General features: G+C 42.0%; 1 protein-coding gene across 2 annotated transcripts in view; it reads left to right on the forward strand.

Moving 5' to 3' along the window:
- The first annotated feature begins 14,509 nt into the window (after positions 1–14,509).
- Positions 14,510–19,382, forward strand: part of LOC134350801 (PHD finger protein 10-like) — a 41,530-nt gene continuing 36,657 nt past the window's right edge. For both annotated transcript variants that reach the window (XM_063056501.1, XM_063056502.1), the window contains exons 1-2: positions 14,510–14,838; positions 18,673–18,782. In XM_063056501.1, coding sequence (XP_062912571.1) covers positions 14,728–14,838; positions 18,673–18,782 — 221 coding nt within the window. In that variant the 5' untranslated portion in view covers positions 14,510–14,727. The remainder of the gene's footprint in view (positions 14,839–18,672; positions 18,783–19,382) is intronic.

The following is a 19,382-nucleotide window of genomic DNA, read 5'->3' on the forward strand; positions in this document are numbered from 1 at the left end:
TAAAACGCCTGCCCTCTCATTCCATTGGTCCAACAGCTGTGGGGGTGGGTCCCTCCGCGTGCTGCTGCCGTCGGTCTTTTTAAAACTGGAAATCAGTAACAGCCAACGGTTTCAGGGGATCGGAGCGACAATGGGAGAACAGGGGAGGTAAGGCGAACGTATTTGCAAAGACCGACGTCACGAATGAATTGGACAAGCTCAAGGCCAGCGCTGCCGTGGGCCGGAATCCAACGAGTTTGAGGAAAGCGCGCGCGCTCGCTCGCCTGAGACCACAACACGTGACCCTCAGCTGTCCATCATCTCGAACCCCACCTTCTGTTGGCCACTTGCTCATCGGATTGGATAGATTTTGTGTCACGTGATACCCCACCTCTCTCCGTCACACCTGCGTGTTGGTATCTGCACCTGGTGCTGTATTAATTAATCCCGATTCAGGTAAACCTCCAGTGGCTATTTAAATGTCCGGATGGTACATGGCCAACACACCTGAGAATGCGCTGAAGGCGGACTGCCTGCGTTTGCCACACATTCCGGCACCAACAAAACATGCCCATAATGTACAGCAGAAACAACACAACAAAGTACATTTCCATCCTCCACCCACCCAACATACCTCCAACCCTCAGACAGGCTGCCTCTGGACCTCTCCGTTCAGCTCTGCCCCTCTGATTCCTTTGGGCTTCTCCCTTCGGTTTTCAACCTTCAGCTTTCTACCTCTGGAGTCCAGGCACCCACTGTGTAGAAAACAATTGCCCCAGTTCCCTTCGAAACCTCTTTCTTCTCAGCTCAACCTTTGTCCTCTTGTTGTAGGCACCCCCACAGAGAGGGCTGAAAATTACTGTATTCTCAAGCCAGAATTGGCTGCCCACTTGTTCCCTGGTTCAGTGTAGTACTGTTCAGTATTGGTGGTAGGAGGAGGAAAGGGATCTGATTTATAGACAAGTCATGCTGAGGTGGGATGGCATGCTTCACTCCATGAAGAGTCGATTAGCAGATTTGTGTCTTTAATTCATTTTCTGGATAAGGGCGTCAATGAAAGGCCAACTTGTATTGCCCATACTTAATGGAAGCACTTGATCTATTTCCTTGAATCACTACAGTCCTTAGTATAGTGTTTCCAGGGAATTCTCTACCCTCTGATTGAAATATTTCTAATTATTTCATTACGAGAGTGCAGGCAGCTTATTTCACAACTGGTTCTCAATACTGCAGCAAGAGAACAATCACTGAGGAGGAAATTATAGGATTTAAATTCAGCAACAATCCATAATTTCATGGTTACCACTGCAAATGTTTTATTCCAGGTTTCAAAGTCAAAGAAAATGCTTATAGTACCATGTGTCTGCTGGTGACACACTTTTGTTTATTTTTCTCCCAATTTAGTAGCTTTGTAGATCATGTGAACCTGTATGTGGTTTTTTTTCTTTGAGTGGCATCTGCCTCCCTCACCCTTTAAAGCAGTGGGTTCCAGGCCTTTTGAATGAAAGGTTATTTCCTTGGAAAGGGCTGGAGGTCAGCGATTACTGATGTAAATCTCCTTAGCTCTGAGCTAAGAGGACTCTAACTTCCTAACTTTTTAGAATTCTTCTCCATGATTCTGGAATATCATTCTCAGTGGGGATAATCTCGGGATATACTATTTTTGGATTTATTCCCAGATGTGCCTTCACATAACTTTTGCCTTAATCTATACTGCCACCAAACCTTCATCTTTTTGTGACTCATGCACCACTGTCCCGTATCAACGTAAACACAAATACAGTACACATTAGCAGATCGGATGATCGTTAACTGTTAGAGAAACTTGGGGTACTCTGAAAGATCAGCTTTGCTTTTCACAGTAAAATGCATTGATTGCTTCAAGACCCAGCACAGTCCAAGGATGTACAGGGGGCAGCTTGCAAGTGTTATCATGTTTCTGGCACCAACATCACATGCCCACAACTTTTTAACCCAGGGGTTCCCAATCTTTTTCATGCCGTAGACCAATACCATTAAGCAAGGGGTCAGTGGACCCCAGGTTTGGAACCCCTGTTCTAATTCTAACCTTTGGAATGTGGGAGGAAACTGGAGCAAGTGCCTTTGTGTCTCACTGCCTTGTCTCCATGCTTCCCTCATTTATTGAGCCAGTATGCTCATTGTGAGCACCAGTTTTCCACTGCTGATTAATTTTTCACTGTCAATCAGAATAGCCTTCTCTCACAGGTGTTATATTTGTCTCAAGTCTCAGAATAAGTGGTCAGCCATTCTGGACTGGAATGAGAAGGAACTTTTCCACTTGTAGGGCACAGAATCTTTTGAATCCTGTGCTAGAGGGATATGAAGGCTCAGATGTTTAGCATATTCAGGGAATCACAGGATGTGGGATTAGTGTTATAAACTGTCACTGGTTAAAACAAGTTTGCCATGATCTTATGAATGGGATAGTAAGCACAAGGGGTTGAAGGGTCTATTCCCATTTCTTTAATGTTCCTGCTGGTAAACAGTTACAATTTTAAACAAAAAAATGACCCCCCCCCCCCCCCAAATCAGTACTGAGAGGAACTGCTGATGTTTTGGATCAAAACCCAGTTCAAGACCTGATGCAGGATTTCCACCTGAAAAGTTGTCAGTTCCTTTCACCTCACAGATGCTGCTCAACCTGCAGATAGTTTGTTGTTTCAGTCTTTCGTTTAGATTTGTGCTTTAAATCCACATAGAGTGAACTCCACTCATTCTCACATTTGTGTGTTTGGGTGTGTGTGTGTCTCTCTCTCTCTATCTCTCTCTCTCTATCTCTCTCATATACAAGGAGAAAACAGTGTCTTTATATTGATTTGATGCTGAGATACATTCTCGAACGCACTGGGACACATCAGTGATGTAAGCTGAGGTCATCCGGTGTTTCAGGTCATTCAACATCAGAGACTCTCTCTCAGGTGACTCAGCCAGGGTTGATCAGTCCCTGGCTTGTATCACACCTCTTGATCCACAGCCATCTTAAGGCTTGCTCAGCAGCTGATGGCTCTTTTCTTTGCAGCCCATGTAATGCCAAGGAGAGAGTAGGTTCTGCACAGCGAGCAGCCAGCAAAACCTCTACACCTCAGATCTATAGGCTCACATCATGCCCTCCTCTTGTTGTTCAGATTTTTTCATTTACAAGGCAGTTAACTACAGGTAATATACTGTGAATTTAAAAGGTACTCTAGGTAGAATATCCCTGTTAATCACTGTAGACACTCATATTATTTGTTCTTGTCAGTAGCAAATTTGGCTTGTTACAATGCATGTATAAAATAATCTTTGCATTGTGTTAAATTGAATGCAATTCAGCGTATATTCACACATTTTTCTATAACACTCTCAATTATTAGCCATTTTCAATAACCGAAGTACTTTATGTGAATAATAAATGCATATCAGGGCGTCATGGTCGCATTGCAGTCTGCACAATGCTGTTCCAGCTGGGGGGGTGGGGGTGGGGGGGTTGGAGTTCGGGGTTCAATTCCAATGTCATCTGAAAGGAGTCTGAATGTCCTGCTTGTGGAATGCGTGGATTTCCCCCAGGTGCTCTGGTTTCTTCCCACTTTCCAAAGACATACCAGTGAGTAGGTTAATCGGTGATTGTAAATTGTCCTGTGATTAGGCTGGGGTTAAATGGTGGCTGTCTGGCGGCACAGCTTGAAGGGCCTGTTCCATTACGTATCTCTAAATAAAATTAAACAATAGGCAAGATATAATGCTGGATAATCTAATTACCAACAACTTTCTTTCTGAATAAAGTTCACAAGATCTTAAAGAGAAGGCTACATGACACCATCCTTTAAGTTGACCACACTGACAAGAATGAATTGAAAGAAGATGGTGACATTTTCAAAGAACCTTTGATAGGGAAATCTCATCTGGTTAAACAAAAATTAGCTAATACCTATAAAATAATTCCAGATAAGAAATTTGATTTTGCTGCAGTTGCAAGAAGAGATTAGATGAACTTTTGGAGGTAAAGTAAACCATAGCATAATTTTGAAAAGAGAAAATGTGAGGTTTATTTTATCTGTGTTACTGTGTTAGAAAGGAAGCTGCTTCTCAGATGCTTGCTCAGCCATTTTACTCCACACCACTTTCTTGTGCTAACCCCATAACCCCATATTCTAGATTCCCCTGATATCGGAATCAAATTCAGGTTTAATATCACTGTCATATGTCCTGAAAAAGGCAAATTTTTCATGCTAGGGATCCTTAGTTTGAAACTGATAAAGTGTGGTAGCACTTCATGGTTTTAATTAGCCATTTGAAATGTTATACATGTGTTTTTGTGTAGCAGTTTAGAGAAATGGTTGAAAGTTATACTGCATAGTTAAATGCTGCTGAGGGTTCTGCCCTAATTCTGCAAAAAGATATCTTGCAATCACACCTCAAGTTTAACATCTACACCAAGAATAGCACAATTCTGTACAGTTATAGCCCAGAATGAAACTTCAACAAAATTACAGCCATGCATTTTCAAAAACCTCTCTTCCAGTCAGGGAAAAGTTGGGTAAGGGTATTGTCCCATAACCACTTTTCATGTGTTTGCATTGATTACATAAATAAAGGATACTGTGAAACTAATGGTGTTCTAGCTATTAAGAACTTACACTTAATCATTGTGTGTTTAGATAATTAAAAGAAACATTTAATGAATTGAAATAAAGCAGATTTTAATTCTAGGGTTGATGAAAAGGGATATAAATCCCTCGATTAAATTTAATTTGATTAAATATTCTAAAATAAAAGTGCTCCCCAGCATGTGTCATTCCATCCTGAGAGCAGTTAGGAAATGCCGTGAATAGCTTCATGCTAAAACTGGTATTCCTGGATTTAGTTTGCAATAACAATCAATTGCATTTGTTGTTAGTTCATTTGAATTGCTGCAACAATTCAGGGAGCAATAATTACAAACATATTTCCATTGCTTAACCCTCTTAGCAGCACTCTGAATAACGAGTATTGATAATCCTGAAATCACATTGGTAATCCATCCCTTTTCTGTTCAAACCAGAAACCGATCAATATTGCCTGGTTTGAAATTATTCAAAAGTCACCTTCTAACTTTGAGAATCACACCCATGAATTTTCCCATTTCAAACAGGATCTGCCATGGAATTTGATGTTAGCTTAGGGGCAACAATGGCTGCCCTGTGCTACTGGAAGAGTTAGGATATGATCCTGGAACTTCTGGTTGCATGATGATTACAGGATAGTTATGGCCACAAGTCTCCATCTTTTGGGACTCAGCTTCATGCTGGCCTCCTTTTTCAATTTACAAATATATGAAAATAGCAGAAGAGGAAAATGATCCCAATGCCAGTAATGTGGATGTTACAACTACCAGTGTTGGAGAAAAGAGTGATGAATGCTGACACGAGGAAATCTGGAGATGCTGGAAATTCTGATATGTCTATCCACGGCCTCCTCTACTGTAAAGATGAAGCCTCACTCAAGTTGGAGGAACATCACCTTATATTCCGTCTGGGTAGCCTCCAACCTGATGGCATGAACATTGACTTCTGAAACTTCCGCTAATGCCCCACCTCCCCCTCGTACCCCATCCGTTATTTATTTATATACACTTTCTTTTTCTCTCTCTCCTTTTTCTCCCTCTGTCCCTCTCACTATACCCCTTGCCCATCCTCTGGGCTTTTTCCCCCTCCCCCTTTTCTTTCTCCCTAGGCCTCCTGTCCCATGATCCTCTCATATCCCTTTTGCCAATCAACTGACCAGCTCTCGGCTCCATCCCACCCCCTCCTGTCTTCTTCTATCATTTTGGATCTCCCCCTCCCCCCTCCCACTTTCAAATCTCTTACTAACTCTTCCTTCAGTTCGTCCTGATGAAGGGTCTTGGCCTGAAACGTCGACTGTACCTCTTCCTAGAGATGTTGCCTGGCCTGCTGCGTTCACCAGCAACTTTGATGTGTGTTGATGAATGCTGAGCTCTGTTAGCTCTACGGCAGGCAAAATTGCAGAGCTAATGAAGGAATTTAAACACCACAAGATATGGGCTTGGGAGCCATTAGGCCCATCAAGTCTGCTCAGACATTTTATCTCCCAATACATTAAAATTTACTTCAATAGGGATTAACAAGCACCAATGGGACGTGGGATTGTGTAGAGACAGAAGGAACAAAATCACATGAATTAATGTTTATGGGGCATCAGTGTGCCAAAATGGAGAAGAATTGAGTAGTCAAGTGACAGCCGTCTAGGTTTTTAAAAGTTATCTGATGACAATGCATTTGAGAAGGGCAGTGGAGGTTTGATTAGTTACAGCCTGTTTAGCCGATGTTATTGGCAACAAGTGCCACACTTCCTTTGCCAAACATTAAAAAATGCACTGTGAGGAAAATGCTTAATTTTTGCTTTGATAGGAAGAAAGTAAAATTGCTCTGAATTTTATTCGTTAAGGAACAAAACATGTTTAGAATGGAGAAAGGCCTTTGAAAATTAATAAAAAGGTAGAATGGAGAAAGGCCAATATTCATTTTTATTTCTTTTTCCCCAAAAGGACAAACTAAGAAATAAAGACCTTTATAGTAAACACTTCAAGGCAATGACTCTTTCCCTTTCTGATGACATAAAATCTAAGGCAAAATAATTGGCACCTGAATGATATAAACTAATAGCTGATGTTTTCACGGGAGAATTAAAAAAATTAAGATTTAAGAGTAGGTATTTATTTTAATACTTAAATATACTTATTTATTTGAATACTTATTTTAAATAGGCTGATCATGTTTGTTTAGTGTGATCTGGATCTGTCACCACATTTTGAAAAGAATGCCTGGATCTGTACCTGAAGAGCTAAGGCTCGGGACTGAGTACTGAAAAGAGATTAGACATAGTTTTCCCCCAAAATCAAGTTGTTATGTTTTGATTTGAGTTGATGATTAGGATGCAGAGCAAATTACTATATTTGAAAATAGCAAAAATGCTTGTGTGGGAACTGAAAAAAATTAGACTGCAGAATTCAAGCAGGTAAATTGGTAAATGAAATTTAATGTTGGGGAGTATGAAATGATACATTTTGGCAGAAAGCACAAAAAAACTGTCAGCAGGAGAGAAACCTGGGTGTGTATGTGCTCAGATCCTTCAAGGTGCTAGGTTGCAAAAGTGATGGGTAAACATATGAAATCATGGATTCCTTACAGATGTGTAATTCAGGCCAGAACATTCAGTATTGATCCTTGATGTGATCACAACAGAAGTAACATGAAGGACCAAGGGAACTTGCAGAAAAAAGTTTCTAGAATGGTTCTACGGTTAAGGGATATCAGTTATTAGGACAGACAAGAAAATCTAGAGCACACAAGGTTAGTGAAGATTGGTAGAGATGTGCGAAACTAACCAGGTAAATATGAAGAAGCTGTTCAATTGAGTGGACAGATTAAGTAAATGACGATGGATTTGAAGTTCAAGCAAGAAGTCTGGGGGTGGTGCAAGGATAGAGATTTTATAGAGTGAGAAATTATCTGGAATGAACTACCTGAAAGTGAGATCGATGCAAAATCAATTGTGTAATTAAAAAGGAATCAGATACAAATTTAATACAAAAAATGCTGGGCTTGGTGGTGGTTGACGATGGGAGGGAAATTGAACAAGTGAATTGTTCTTCAAAGAACAAGTAGAGTCAATGATCAACGTGTTCTCCTGTGCTCTTTATTCTTTTTTGGTGTTTAATTCAGAATGCAGTATTGCATGTTTGAAATGATTGCATATGCCATTCTAACAGATTTTACTTTAATTCCACAGATTGCCGCCAGATTTCTCTGGGATCCAGAATATGATAACTGGTGTGAAAGCCAATTTCAAACAACTTCATCTTTTGTAGTAGGGATAGTGTATGCTGTATATTTTGATAGCATTACTATAATGTTTACCATTTACTTCATAATTTAGAGAGCGTTTTAAAAAGCATATTGTAGTTTGTTGAAGAAATTAAACCCAGAATTCACAAAGTACGCAAGCGTGGAGTATAAAATTGTTTCACTTAATCCAAAATTTTATCTGCACTTTCAGTTTTAATAAGTATCAAGTACGGGGATAAGGCAGGAACTGGATACTGATTGTGGATGATCAGCCATGATCACAGTGAATGGCGGTGCTGGCTCGAAGGGCCAAATGGCCTACTCCTGCACCTATTGTCTATTGTCTAAGTACATGCTTTGTGTGCAAATAAGTTTACATAATTTTAAATTATCATTAGTTAGCAATAATATCACAAATCAATGTGAAGTAAATAGTTTTTCCTAATTCAAGAAGCCTGCCATGACATTTCATATGTTTATAACTTCTTTTCAAAGTTCAAAGTAAAATTTATTATCAGAGAACATACATGTCACCACATACAATCCTGAGATTCTTTTTCTGTGGGCATACTTAGCAAATATATAGAACAGTAACTGTAAACATCAGGAACTATAAACTTTAAGCAAACTGCACAAATGTCGATATAAATGAACTGCAATAGTTAAGAGTTTGAAACAATATAACAGAGTCCTTAAATGAATGTACCTATTGCCTTTTGTTGAAGAGCTGATGGTTGAGGGGTGGTAACTTCATGAGCCTGGTGATGCAAGTCCTGAGGCTCCTGTACCTTCTACGTGATGGCAACAGGAGGAAAAGAACATTGCCTGGGTGGTGAGGATCTTTGATGATGGATGCTGCTTTTCTGTGGCAACATTTCATGTAGATGTGCTCAATGGTTGGGAGAGTTTTACCAATGATGCACTGCACCAAATCCACTATCTTTTGTAGGATTTTCTGCTCAGAGGCATCGATGTTCCCATATCAGGCTGTAATGCAGCCAGTCAGCGCACTTTCCACTGCACATCTATAGAAGTTTGCCAAGGTTTACAATGACATGCCGAACCTCCACAGACTCCTGAGGAAGCAGAGGCGCTGTGGTGCTTTCTTTGCAATCATATTCAATAATGGGTCCAGTACAAGTCCTCTGAGGTAGTGACACCCAGGGATTTAAAGCTACTGACCCTCTCCACCTCTTTTCCTCCAATGATTACTGGCTCATGGACCTCTGGTTTCCCGCTCCTGAAGTCTACAATCAGTACCTTGCTCTTATTGACACTGATTGAGAGGTCATTGTTATTACACCACTGAGCTATATTTTCAGTCTCCCTCCTGTACGCTGATTCATCGCCCCCTTTGATACAGTGGTGTCAAAAACAAATTTGTATTGTTGTTGGAGCTGTATGTAGCTACATAGTTGTAGGTGTAAAGCGAGTAGAGCCGGGGGCTGTACACATCCCTGTGATGCTCCTGTAGGAGATTGTAGAGGAGATGTTTTTGCCAATCTGAACTGACTGGGGTCTACAAGTGAGGAAATCCAGGATCGAATTGTACAAGGAGGTACTGAGGCCCAGGTCTCAGAGGTTATTGATTAGATTTGAGGGGATGATGGTGCTATAATTGATGAAGAGCATCCTGATGTATGCACCTTTGCTGTACAGATGTTCCAGAGTGGTGTGAACAGCCAGTGAGATAGTATCTGCCGTAGACCTGTTTCTTCGGTAGGAGAATTGGAGTGGATCTAAGTCAGCATTCAGACAGGAGCTTCATCACCTGCCTGTCAAGACACTGAATCACTGTGGATGTAAGTGTCGCTGGGCGATCGTCATTGAGGCAGGTTACCAAGCTCTTGGGCACCGGTACGATTGAAGCCTGCCTGAAGGAGGTGGGTACCACACATTGCCAGAGCCAGTTGGTCAGTACAGGTCTTCAGTACTCAGCCAGGTACTCTCTTCTGTACTAGTTCTCCATAATCCTCAACTCCTACGTCTATTTCAAATACTTATCTATTTCCATTTTAAATAACATAATAATCTGGTCTTCACCAACTCAGGGCAGGGAATTCCCGAAATTCACTGCCCTCTGAGAGAAGGAACTTTTTCACAACAGTTTTAAATCACAATCCCCTTTTTTGGAACACCTTCCTCATGTTCACAATTCTCCTACTAGTGAAATTAAGTCAATATTTATTCTCACAAGACTCTTGGGATCATGCAAGTTCAAATAAGAGCACCTCTCCTTTTTCTAAGCTCCAAAAAATTACTGTCTACCCATGCCACACTGTGATTTTTAAAAATGTCTAGCCTCTCTTGACAGAACAATCCTTTCATTCAAGGAGCTAATCTGGAATGCTTCTAATGCTACTGGATGCTCCTTCATGAGGAGAAGCGAACTGTTCACAGATATGGCCTCACCAACACTCTGTTCTGTACAACTGTGACAAAACCTCCCTGTTCTTAAACTCCATACCCTTTGCAATAAAGATAAAAATTCTGCTTAGATTATTGGACTTGCCTGCAAACATTTTATGAATTAGATCATGAGATATCAGAGCAGAATTAGGCCATTCAAGGCATTGAGTTTGCTCTGCCATTCTATCATGGCTGATTTATTGTTCCTCTCAATGCCATTTTTCTTGCCTTCTCCCTGTAACTTTTGATATCTTTAATAATCAAGAGCCTATCAAACTCCACTTTAAATATAGCCAATAACCTGGCTGCCACGGCTGTCTGTGGCAATGAATTCTGGCTCTGGCTAAAGCAATTCCTCCACATCTCTTCTAACCTTCTAGTCTGAGGCTTTTCCCTCTGGTCTTAAACTCCCCCAGTACAGGAAACATACTCTCCACGTCCACTCTATCTAGTCTTTTCAATATTTCATGGGTTTCAATGTGATTTCTGCCCCCCCCCCACCATTCTTCTAAACTCCAACATGTACAGGCTAAGAGCCATCAAATGCTCCTCACATGTTAACCCTTACATTCCCAGAATTATTCTCATGAACCTCCTCTGGACCCTAAATTTACTATCTTTACCAGCTCTCGTATTTCAACTCTCTGTTACATCCAGAAACAACTTGAACAAATTTGTCAAACGTGATTTCCCTTTCATAAATCAGGTTGACTATGTTTCATTTCATTCAGCTTTCATAAGATTAGTTATATCCTCTTGATTATTGACTCAAGCATCTTGCCAACAATATATGTTAAACTAACTGACCTAGAGATCCCTGCCTTCCATCTTCACCTTTTAAAGAAGAGAATCACATTGGCTGTTTTCCAGTAGGTACTTAGTTCTGTTTCCAATGGTCTAGCTTGTTTTAAAAACCATACAGTGCAAGAAAATCAGATTCTGGTTTATTTTCAGTTATGCATATTGTGAAATGTCTCGGTCTGCAGCAGCTGCACAATGTACAGCACAAAAAATTATTGCAAGTTACAAAAACACTCTGAAACACTCTGGTTGTGTCGCCTGCGTAAGTCTAGGGAAGATGATCTCTGGCCCCACCAAAGATGTGAAATTGAGATGCGAGCCCTTCCTGAAACCCCATTTGTGTGGATGCTGCATGATTTGCTACCCTGTTGCAAATGAGTACCGCGAGATAACAGACAGTACACTGCATACAATTGAATTATTTAGCTTTATAATTCTTAATTTGACTAAAGTTAGTAAAGAGAAAGTAAAAACAAAAAGAAGAAAAGGGCCCATTTTAATGAAACAGGCTAATGTGCACAAGTTGGAGCTCAGTTTCCCCTTCACCAATCCTCCTTTGATCGCCCCGGGCTTCGCCGGATTATGGCCCCGCTCCTGGTCGAGTCCAGCGACCTCCTCTCTCTGGCGTCTTCTCCCTTCATTTCCCGCCAAACAAAAAATCCAGCTCACCCCACTGTCAGGCACACAACATGAAAACACACTCCCTTCATTGGATGGCTCACATTCCAAAGCACCTATTATCTCTAACCATAACCCAAACACTGCTTCTTCAGAAAGACAATTACATTAGCAGTGACACGAGGAGTTCTGCAGATGCTGGAAATTCAAGCAACACACATCAAAGTTGCTGGTGAATGCAGCAGGCCAGACAGCATCTCTAGGAAGAAGTACAGTCGACGTTTCAGGTCGAAACCCTTCGTCAGGACTAACTGAAAGAAGAGCTAGTAAGAGATTTGAAAGTGGGAGGGGGAGGGGAGATCCAAAATGATAGGACCCCTCGTCTTCTCCTATCATTTTGGATCGACACCCCTGCAGCCGCTTTCAGTCCTGCACATTGGAGCCTCCATATCATCTGGCCCATTGCGTCTGCGATGTCTATTGACTTGTTTAAGGGACATGCCAATTAGAATCAAACCCATATCATTTTCCGTTATCCTGCAGTTTTCCTTAATGTGTTTATCCAATCTCTATTGATACTGTTTCAGCAAATTTTCTAATTGTGTGTTAATTAATAGCCAGCAGTGACGCTTGGAATTTTTGCTTCCAACTACTTTAAGTATCTGCTCTGACTATTGACATCTCCCATTGGTAAAAGTTTCTTTTTCCGTCTGAAGTATGATCAATAAATCAGTGGATGAAGCAGAATTATTAATGGAATGGAATAGACTTTATCTAGAGATTTCCAAATCTTCCAGTGTAATTTTGGCAGGAAATTTTCAAATGATGTTTCTGTCATCCAGAGGTTTTATGTTCCTCACAGGGACTTCAGTCACTTCAGCAGCAAAGCTTGCTGAGCAGGTTGTGGGAGGAGGTCAGCATCTGTGGAGTCTGTACAAATACTTTTTATAGTGATAATCAATTGGTATATTTTCAACTTTATTTTTCATCAATCTCTAAATACTGCAAATTTTCATTTCAAGAACAGTGACTGTTTTGCTAGCCTAATATTCCAAATTCGTATGCTAGTAATCTAAAATATTTGAAATAATATCCACAAAACAACAGTTCTCTACCAACATGTCCCTGTGGTACAAAATCACTGTCCAACAATAAAAAAAATCCCTCCAGACTGCAAAATGTGAGCCACCTGCAGTATCTCTGAAGCTATCCCTCAGCAAAGACAGACATTAATAATGAAATTCATTGTCACATTCAACGTGGTGCATAACTGCTGGCTGTATGAGGAATGGGCCGCTGGAAGATCTAGTTCCCAAGCAAAGCTCAAAACTTGATGGCTATTGGGAAGTACAGATCTCTATCCTCCTACATACTTTTGAGATCTGGACTAGATAAAAGTATTAACCTTAAAATACCAAGAATTTTCTCTCTGTAAAAGCCTCCAATCCACAGAAGGGACTGATGTTAGCATCCTTTCCCAGACTCACATCCTCAATGCTGAGGCCCTAGTTCCACTCAGCTGGCCAGGCCACATTATTCACATACTCTGTCATATTGGATGCTTGATTCCAAGGTCTGATACAGGAAGAGATTACCAGGCAGACAGAGAATTGTGGACACAGCTCAGTTCATCACAGAAACCGGTCTCATCACGCGGGACTCTGTCTACAATTGCCACTGCCTAACATAGTGAAAGAGCTCTCCCACCCTGGACGTTCTCTCTTATCAAGAAGAAGACAAAAGGCACGTGCCACCAGGCTCAAAAACAGCTTCAATTGACTATTGAATGAAAACCACAATAATAAACTTTTGACCACAGTCTCCCTCCATATGGCTGTTGCAGCTTATTGTCTACCTGCACTGCATTTTCTCAGTAATGGGAACTGTAACAGGATATTTTGAATTTGCTAATGCTCAATTGGTTTATTATTGCCATTTGTACCCGGGTAAAGTGAAAAGACTTTTACACAGGAAATTCAGCGGATGCTGGAAATCTAAAGTAACACACACAAAATGCTGGTGGATCTCAGCATGTCGGTCAGGCAGCATCTGTGGAGGGGAATAAACAGACGATGTTTTGCACCCAGGCCCTCCATTATACAGACATTTCATCACATCAGCACATGATGCTAATTCAAAGGAAAAGCTCCAACAGAATGCAGAACTGCTTTTCCCACGTACTATCTGGATGTATGTAGTTTTGAAATGACTTGTATGGAGGACATGTAAAAGAAAGTTTTTCACTAGCTAGGTGTATGTGTTCTGACCAACAGCCATGAATCAGGCTGCCACGAAGGAATCCAACAAAAGCTACTTACATCTTTAATCGCGAAATGCCTTTAGGTGCTTCATAGCAAGATTATAAAAATGTCATTTGTACCCGTGTTAAGGCAGATGGCCAAATGCTTGTTTCTAAAGCATCACCTTACAGTGTGTAATTGCAGCAGATTGCCTTCCCGATGATGTACATTTCATTGCCTCAGTAAAGCACCCAACATAATCAAAGATCCAACCTAACCAGGCCGTTCTCTCTTCCCCCCTCTCTCATCGGGCAGAAGATACAAACATCTGAAGTATGTTCCACTGGGCTCAAGAACAGCTTCTATCCCACTGTCAGGCTCTTGAGTGGAGTATTTATACTCTCCGACAGACTCTTGGCCTCATAATCTACCTCTTTATGATCTTACACTTTATCGTTTACTTGCTCTGCACTGTTTCAGTAGCTTTTACCATTTTACTTTAGTCTCGCTCAATGCGCTGTGTAAGGATTTGATGATCAGTCTATCTTGGTACATGTGAATAATAAACCAACGCTAATAATGAACAGACTGGAATTGGAAGGCTAAAGCAATCTCGATATTTTACTTAATGCTAACAACTTCACTCTTATAAATACATCTTCGTGAAGATATTTTGCATTTGGTCTGACCCCCTTCTTCACTCCAAGCCCAAGATTATTCCGCAGACAATGATCTGTTTTGGACCCGAGGGATGGAAACACATCAAGTAACAGCATCTGGTGGGCCGACCATGGCGCTGGCCGAGATTTTCGGCTTCGGCGTCTAAGGGAACGCTTATGGTCGGCCCACTAGCCAGGAAAAACGCTTCAGTTAAAATGGCTACTGTGGTATCATCGAGCCGCCTGTGCGATAGCAACCCGGCAACTCCGGGAGCGCGGTCCAGCAGGGTGAGTGTCCAGGAAAAGGGAGCCGGGTTCCCTTTGCTTTCCCCATCCTTCGGTGCGGATTCCTGGCGGCCGGGGCTTTAACCTCGGGTTGCTAGGCGCCTGCCCACCCGCTCTCTCCCGAGCGAAGGGATGGATTGATTTTGAGTTTACGGCTCAACGAATCCGCCTGCAAGTGACGCGAGCGGCATAATTCCAAAGAGTTTCTGACAGTCCGGTGAAACGTGAAAGGTCACTGGCCTGAAACTTCATCATATCTCCCACCAAATGATTTGCAACGGGCTCCTGGCATTCTCTGTATTTCCAGTTTCTATAATTTTTGTTTCGTAAAAAAGAAAGAGGAGGATTCCAGTCACCAGATCAACCACGTCTATGTATTAACACCTCCTGAATAGGACCTGCATTTATATACTGTAGTGCCATCAGGATTAACTAAAGCACTTTATAGCCAGTTAAGTACTTTGAGTCTTATCACTCTTGGCATTGTGATAGCATTGTTGGGCCGAGCAAGCTCCCACAAACGGCAGTGTAACAACGTTTTGGAAATGTTGAAAAGGAATAAGTATTGGCGAAAGCAATGAAACCAGTAATTGGGAGATAATGGTACAATGGTTATGGGTTGTAACAAAGACAGAAATACTGGAGACACGCCGCAAGTCCAGAGACATCTGTGGAGAGAGAAATAGTTTATGAAACCTTCATCAGAACTGGGAAAGAGAGTAAACAAGTTAGTTTGAGGTAGCAGAGAAGGTGGGAAGGGATGGGTAGATCACAAGAAATAACTTTGATAGGGTAAGACTATCTGACACAATTTATTTTTTAAGAAATGTTTATCAGTGATTTCGACTGTATTATAGGAGATGACAGGGCCTAACTTTTGACTGATTTGAGAAGGGGGGGGTGGTGCGGATTTCAGAGGAACGTATTTTACACAGAGAGGGTTGGGTGTGTGGAATGCCCTGCCAGGGGTGCTGTTAGAGGCAGGTACATTTGGGACATTTAAGAAGCTCTCAGAGAAGCAAGTGGATGAAAGAAAAATGGAGGGCTATGTAGGAGGGAAAGGTTAGATTGATCTTAGAGTGGGTTAAAAGGTCAACACAACATGGTGGGCCGAAGAGTATGTAATGTAAGAAGTTAAAACTAGTTAAAAACCAAAAATTTGAGAGCGAGCAAAGAAAACTGAGAGCTGCAATACATTGTCAACTAGCTGGCTAGGCAGGAAAATGCCAAATGGTAGGCAATTCCCTTCCCTGCAGCCAGTGATGCACTTGGAGGGAGAAAACAAATTATGAAGATGCATGATAAATAAGAGGAAACTACCAAGTGTTGAGAACAGAGGAACGTTGGAGCTCGTACTCATAGGACAGGTAGATAATAACGCAATTCAGAGCATACAACTACTTTATTTACCAAACCTTAGAATATAAGTAGGGAAGCCAAGTTAAAGCACTCCAGTCATAGTGCCTCTTCCGTTCTTACTGGAAGTGAGTGAAAAGCTGGGAGGTGATTGGTGGAAGAAGTAAAGTAAGAGTCTTTACCTCTTCCACCTCTCCCCTCTCAGGCTCTCCTTGATCTTCTTCACCCCCCCTCCCCCAGGCTGGACTTACCCGTCAGCTTGTACTCCTTCCCTCCACCCCCCCCCAACCCCAACCTCCTTATTCTGGCTTCTCCCCTTTCCTTTCCAGTCCTGGTGAAGGGTCTCAGCGCAAAATGTCAGCAGTTAATTCCTTCCCAGAGATGCTGCCTGACCTGCTGAGTTCCGCTGGCATCTTGTGTGTGTTATTCTTGACACTGTTCCTTGACTTGTCTTCCTCAGTTTTCTCATTAGAATCAGAACAATTCTTTCCCTCAATTGTCCGTTTCCTTCCAAAGTGCTACCCGATGCTGAGTTCAACTGGCATCTTGCTTCTCACTCCAGCTTTCAGCTTCTACCATTTCTTGTGTGTTTAATTCCTTTTCTTCCCACTTATGCTTCATGTCACTGACCTCTTTCGTGTCTTCCAGTAGCGCAACATCCTGTAAGACAGCAGTTGCTGGAATCTGGAGCGAGAAACTTTATGCTGGAGGAAGTCAGTGGGCCAGGCAGCATTTGTGCGAGGAAGGGAATTGCTGCTGTGTCGCATTAAAACTTTTCATCAAGTCCTACAGAATTCGGCAGTTAGGGGGTGGGGATCTCTTCGAGATTAGCTTTATTTGTCAAATGTACATTGAAACTTGCAGTGAAATGCATTGTTTGCATCAAATCCAATCAGCAAACATTGTGCTGGGGATAGCTTTGACGCACTTCTGGCGCCAACATAGCATGCCCACAACTCTCTAACCCTAATCAGTACATCTTAGGGACGTGTGAGGAAACCAGAGCACCAGGGAGAAACCTCATGGTCACTGTGCCAACCATTACACAATGGTAACCATTACAATGCTAACCATTACACAATAACTAGTGAATGAAGTTTGCAGCATATTTATTGGAGAAATCGCCTGCTGGTCCAGAACTGGAGAGGCCCAGAAAGGTGGCGTTGAGATAGAGCAGAGAGCCACACATTAAAAAAGGCTGGAGGAGCTCAGCAGGTCAGGCAGCATCTACGAAAAATTAATAAACAGTCGACGTTTTGGCCGAGACCCTTATTCAAGGCTGGAAGGGAAGGAGGAAGACAGCAGAGTAAAATGGTGAAGGTGGTGGGTGGGAAAGATAAAGGGCTGGAGAAGAAAGAATCTGATAGGAGAGAAGAGTGGACCATGGGGGAAATGGAAGAAGGAGGGGCATCTGGGGGAGGCCAAAGTGGGCCATAGAAAAAGAGGGAAGGGGGAGAGATTTTTTTTTACCAGAAGGAGAAATTGTTGAATCCATCAGGTTGGAGGCTACCCAGACAGAGTATGAGGTGTTGCTCCTCCACCCTGAGGGTGGCCTCATCGTGGCAAAAGAGGAGGTCATGGAGCGACATGTCAGGACGGGACTGGGGATAGGAATTAAAGTAGTTGGTCACTGGAAGATTCTGCTCTTGGCAGATGGAGTGGGGGTGCTCCGTCCCCTGAGAGTTATTGCTGATATGGAAGGGGAAGGAAGGGTTTCACCAAGATGTAGCGTGTAGGCAGGAGGTGGAGGAAAAGCTGCCATTGTGACGTTATCAGAATCACTGGCAGAAGTAATGAAATTTGCCGTTTTGTGACAGCAGTACAGCGCAGATATAAATTACAATAATAAATAGTGCAAAAGAGGGCATGTTCATGGGTTCACACACCATTCAGAAATCTGATACCTGATATGAGAATGGAATTGGGTGAGTGTATCTTTAGCTGAATGATATACGGAAGCTGTTACTGGAGATTGCTGTGATCAACTGTGTCAGAGGTTGGCAGCAGATTTAGGAGAATTATATAGATTACTGACGATATTAAGAGCCACATCAATACACTGCTGGGAATGAAATCTGACTGAGAGATGTTTCAAACATATGCCTTGCACCCAAAGGGGACCAAACCCAGCAGATTCAGCAGATCAGGCAGCATCTATGGAAAGGACTAAACAGTCAATGTTTCAGGCCTGATGAAGGGTCCCAGCTCAAAGCGATGACTGTTTATTCCCCTCCATCGATGCTGCCTGATTGGCTGAGTTCCTCCAGCATTTTGTGTGTATAGGTTCTTGATGAGGACGTTGTGGAGCAAGGGGTGAAAGGCCACTGTGTGTGGAATGGGAATGAATAACCGAAGATATATGCAGAAAATAGATAGGTGACCAAATGTTTGGATAAGAGGTCACTTATGAATGTCATGAAAAGATTTACCCAAAAGTGATTGATCTTGTACAGTGTTTAATATTCTTGTTCATTGTTCTAGGAAGATGCTGAGGAGACTTCAAATGATGACGCTACAAGTCAGGCTGCCAAGCGCCGACGCATGGGATCTGGAGACAGCTCAAAAAGCAGCGACACCACTCAAGACTTCAGGTAGAGAATTGTGTCATTTCTGCACCTTTTAGAAAAAATCTGCATGTTAATATTTGCACAGATTGTCTAACATAATTATGTCCCAATAAATCAAGTTGAAGTTTATTGTCCTCTGACTATGCAGTACTATGCAAAGGTCTTAGGCTCATATATAGAGCTAAGGTGCCAAAGACTTTTGCACAATACTGTACATATTTAGACAAACGAAACATTGTTCCTCCAGACCACAGTGCACCCACAAAACGTATATTACACACAGCAGATAAAACAAAATATTACCACAAATAAGTTAATAAAATGTAATTCGAAGTGTGTGTAGTGTGCAGCACAATAAACAGCTCGCTGTCCGTGTGACAAGACCTCGATGGTGACAGGGTATTCATTGGTCTCCTGGCCTGAGGGAAAAGCTGTTACCCAGTCTGACAGTCCTAGTCCTGATGCTTCTGTACCTCCTTCCTGGTGGTAATGGATCAAAGAGATTGTGGGATGGGTGATAGGGGTCATCAGCAACACTTTGGGCCCTTCATATACAAGGACTTCATTTCTGTCTTGTTATCTCTGTACTTAGATGTTGTTTTCTGTGCTGTTTTCTCCAGGTTT

This window comes from Mobula hypostoma, chromosome 8 (assembly GCF_963921235.1).
Source record: "Mobula hypostoma chromosome 8, sMobHyp1.1, whole genome shotgun sequence".
Classification (NCBI taxonomy): domain Eukaryota; kingdom Metazoa; phylum Chordata; class Chondrichthyes; order Myliobatiformes; family Myliobatidae; genus Mobula; species Mobula hypostoma.